Genomic DNA, 4,188 nt, shown 5'->3' on the forward strand with positions numbered 1-4,188 from the left:
CACTGGAGAATGTATTTGCATTGCATGTACTTGGATGAGATACATGTATTATTGATTTCTGAATTTCAATTCTGATTGTGAATTGATAAAAAATAAACAAAGTATGCAATTAACTGGATCGGTGTGGCTCACTGGGCTGCTGCAATGCATGTTCTTAGACATCTCTAGCAGGGTTGGGGGCATTCATGAATTGAATTGAGGATGCATGGTAAATTCCAGTTCAATTCCTGGAGTTGGAATTAGAATTTGAATGTCACCCAGCTGGAAACAGAAGTGGAATTGGAATGACAGGAAACAGAATTGAATTCCATTAAATTCCATTTCTAAGAGAGTTTGTCTCGACTTGCTAAATGTTATAAATCAAACATTAGGAATCAAATAAAAGACATTTCAATCAATTGCATTTGTTCATAATGTATTGTATTTAGATTGATTACGTGTTATGCATCAAATACCACCTGAAAGGTCCCTTTATGATATTCAGTAGGCTATTGATAAGATATAACACTATGTGTAATCTCAGATAAGCAGAAAAAAAAAAAAAAAAACATGGAATTTCATAGAATTTCATTGAATCAAATACAACTTCCTGTAATTCCAATTAACTTCCAATTATGTTTCCTGTAGGTCTTTCTCAAATTCCAGTTCCAGTTCCTCAGCTGAATTGGAATTCATCCATTCATTCATGAACCCTGATCTCTAGTATCTCCACCCTCTGGTCAGATGCTGACAGTGGCCTGGTGTCCTTCACTTTTTTTTCTGGGTTTTTACAGTTAGCATGCTCTGTTAAAGCTGATGACATGACACTGCTTCTTGCAAAATATAACTATAAAATGTTTTACATCTGAACTAGATGACATTTCCTTCGCAGCAAAGTAACATTTTACTTGACAAGTTTCCATCCAGCAAATTTAATTATTCAGTGTAGTGACACAATTGTGTGCCTCCAAAGAGTATCTATCTATCTATCTATCTATCTATCTATCTAAGATTCCTGCTACTGTCATATTTAACACGTGAAAATTGTTACACATTATGACAGATGGAGAAAGGAGACTCTTCATTCTTCACAGTCAGGCGACAGGTTGTCATGTGTTTTTAATTATGAAATCAGAATGGGGTATTGTAATTTTCTAAGGATGCCATTTTCATGTTAGGGGACCTCACTAGTTTGGAGACACCATTGCAGACTGAGCTCTAATAAATTTAGACTAAATCCCTGGAAACCACAAGAGGACCTGTTTGTCACCTATATTGCAGTTTAGGCTGTAAAAACAATCTACAGGCAGTCCTTTTTTTTTTTTTTAACACTATTTTACTTTCTTGAATAAAATGGATAATACTCCATTGCATTTGTGTATAAAATACATTAAAATAATAAACAAGATGGAGTGATTAAGACACACATTGCATAAGACAATGTTGTCTATCAGGGGGAAAAAATAACAAAATGGGTGCAGAGCTGAAGAGGTGAGAAAAAAGGAAGATAGACAAAAAAGGAAAAGAAATTACACATGCATACATTAAAATGTAACACAATCTCACATTTTACATATATTTTTTTAGTGAAGGTTATTGTTTTGCATTACAATTCCGTTAAAAAGTACGAGTACTAGGCTACTACTACTACTACTACTACTACTACTAGCCTCCTACAACTACTGCCATTAATAATAATAATAATAGGCCTAGTAATAGTAATTTTATCTATTTATCAAAATGACGACGTATGCATGTCCATCAACCAAACGGACCAATGAAATCGACGCACTGAACGCTTGTACAACTTCCTGTGCCGCCGCCCTCCCTCTTCCGGATTTACCAGCGTGACCGACGTTTCGTGTCTGTTCAGACTTAAAAGTAAGTGTAAATTTAACGTGTTGAAACCTTGCAAATGTCGATTCGTCGATGTTTTACAGTAGTTTTTCATATTACATGGTTCGGGCGGTTGAGATTAATAACCAACAGGACGAAGCTGGAGCTCATGAACGCCTCACGGACGGTGGACGCTGGGCGCCATGCCGCTCCGGTTTCTTGCTGAATAACCGCATATTATACATGTTGAACGCTGCCGCAGTGTCATTACAGACCCCAAAACATAAATACAAAACCTTACGCTTCCCTTTCTACTAATATCCATGTGGAATTGAATTCTAATAGACGTTTAAATCCTGTATATAAAAAAAAAGATGACAGTAAGAAATGCTAATGTCAGGCTTGGGCCCTCCCACATATCTCCACTCGCCGTAGATTCACCACAGTATTCAATCCTACTAGGGTCCATGTTTATTTCAAGTGGTGCTATTTTTAAGTCTGTGTTGTTTTTGTGGAAGAGTTTTAGCTACCTTGTACCGTATGCGTTTATGCTGCGTTCCAGTTACGGCAGGAATTACCGTAAATACGACCTGCCGACTAGGAAAAAACGTTCACGCCAGCCTCCTAGTGGTAATTACAAGGAGGATATGTGGGATTTCGTTCTTAATTGAAAACGGTACTAATACAATCATGACACATTGACTTAAAGTACAGGACAGTGTTACATGAACAGAGGATGCCAGGGTGGGAGAAGATGAATGTCAACACAGGTTGATGTAAATAAAATAAGAAAAGAATATGGGGTTTATTTTGTAGGCTCTGATATCTCCCACTCATGAATTGCAGAAATGTGTCAACACTATTAAACCTCCTTGGTCAACAGAGACAATCCACTGATGTCAAAATAATAATAACTTCAAAATAATAAAAATCAAAAGTATGTTATTCACAGCAATACAATCAACTCTGCTTACAAAAAGCAAGTGTGCTGCAGTTTGTTTATGGTTGATTTTCAATCTATAAATGATTTTGGATGTGGAAGTTAAACATGTGAAAGGCTGAAAGTTATAGCAGCCAGATCTTATATCATCCCATTCTTTCACTTTTTATGACATGACATGAAGGTGGCATAAATTGCAGTGTAATTGAAATTGTTTACCGTTGTCCTGTTTCCTCTGTCTATGTAGAATGCGTTACGTGGCCGCTTACCTCCTGGCTGTGCTCGGTGGGAACACCAGCCCCTCCTCAAAGGACATCAAGGCCATCTTGGGCAGCGTAGGAATTGAGGCCGAAGATGAACGCTTAAACAAGGTGTGGCATATAAGAAAGATGTACTGTGCCGTTACCAGAAGTGTTCTTTATTGTCTGCTGAAGATGCTGTGTGGCTGAAACAAAGGCTTGGTATTTCTCCACAGGTCATTAGTGAGCTGAATGGCAAAGACATCAATGAAGTCATGAACTCAGGTAAAGCTGCAGGGAATTTTTTATTTTTTTCAGTGAAATCCCCAACGCCACACATTGAAGATTCGATGGAGTTGCACAGGGAAAATCTGACTAAACATATTGTACTTCTTCCACAGGCCTCTCCAAGTTAGCCTCCGTACCAGCAGGTGGTGCTGTAGCGGCTCCTGCTGCTGCTGCTGCTGGTGGTGGTGGCGGAGCCGCTGGAGCCGGGGCTGCGCCTGCTGCCGGTGAGTGTTTTTTTTCCCTCCAGTCTTGGTGTACATTAGAAAATGGATGGTTTTGTTTTCTGTAGGTTTGCTTGAAGTTTAAATAGCATTATGCTATAATGCGTTATCAATGCAAATAGTATGGCAAATGTAAACTGAGGTTTTTGGTTCTCAGTCTGGATAGACTCTGAAATGAATGCCTAGTTGCACTTGGATGTCTTGCAACACAAAGTTTTTGACTATTTGGATCCCAGTGCAGCTGAATGTTCCTACTGCCATCTGTCTGTTGTATTGACTGTTGTCTTTATCTCCCCCCTTTCCAGCGGAAGAGAAAAAGGAAGAGAAGAAAGAGGAATCAGAAGAGTCAGATGAAGACATGGGCTTCGGACTCTTTGATTAATCTGCTTTCTCAGAGTTTAAAAAGCAATAAAAATGTAAAAGGTTTACACAAAACACTGTTGTGTCGTACTTTAGTCGGATTAAAATAGCACTTACAAATGACGGCTGTGCAAAGTTAGTTTCAACACTGTTACACACATTGTACTGTCACTGGTGGTAGGATGATCTTTTTACCCATATATAGCTTGAGTTTCTCCCATACCTTACATTTTTTATTGCTACAGAAGTAAATAAGATGGGTGTCAGGGCTTGTAAAATGAATTTCCTGAAACTAAATCCTAATCGAATGCTGAAAGCTATTTTG

General features: G+C 38.3%; 1 protein-coding gene across 1 annotated transcript; it reads left to right on the top strand.

Annotated features, from left to right (window-relative positions):
• The first annotated feature begins 1,776 nt into the window (after nucleotides 1-1,776).
• Nucleotides 1,777-3,938, top strand: rplp2 (ribosomal protein, large P2). The gene is made up of 5 exons (XM_071542307.1): nucleotides 1,777-1,860; nucleotides 3,003-3,126; nucleotides 3,231-3,279; nucleotides 3,396-3,506; nucleotides 3,809-3,938. The coding sequence occupies exons 2-5, from the start codon at nucleotides 3,004-3,006 to the stop codon at nucleotides 3,883-3,885; spliced, it is 360 nt and encodes a 119-aa protein (XP_071398408.1). The 5' UTR covers nucleotides 1,777-1,860; nucleotide 3,003; the 3' UTR covers nucleotides 3,886-3,938.
• The last annotated feature ends 250 nt before the right edge of the window (nucleotides 3,939-4,188 follow it).

This window comes from Centroberyx affinis, unplaced genomic scaffold, assembly GCF_046629955.1.
Source record: "Centroberyx affinis isolate AG114_WGS23_722 - 3 ecotype Tasmania unplaced genomic scaffold, CSIRO-AGI_Caff_v1 ptg004049l_1, whole genome shotgun sequence".
Lineage (NCBI taxonomy): Eukaryota > Metazoa > Chordata > Actinopteri > Beryciformes > Berycidae > Centroberyx > Centroberyx affinis.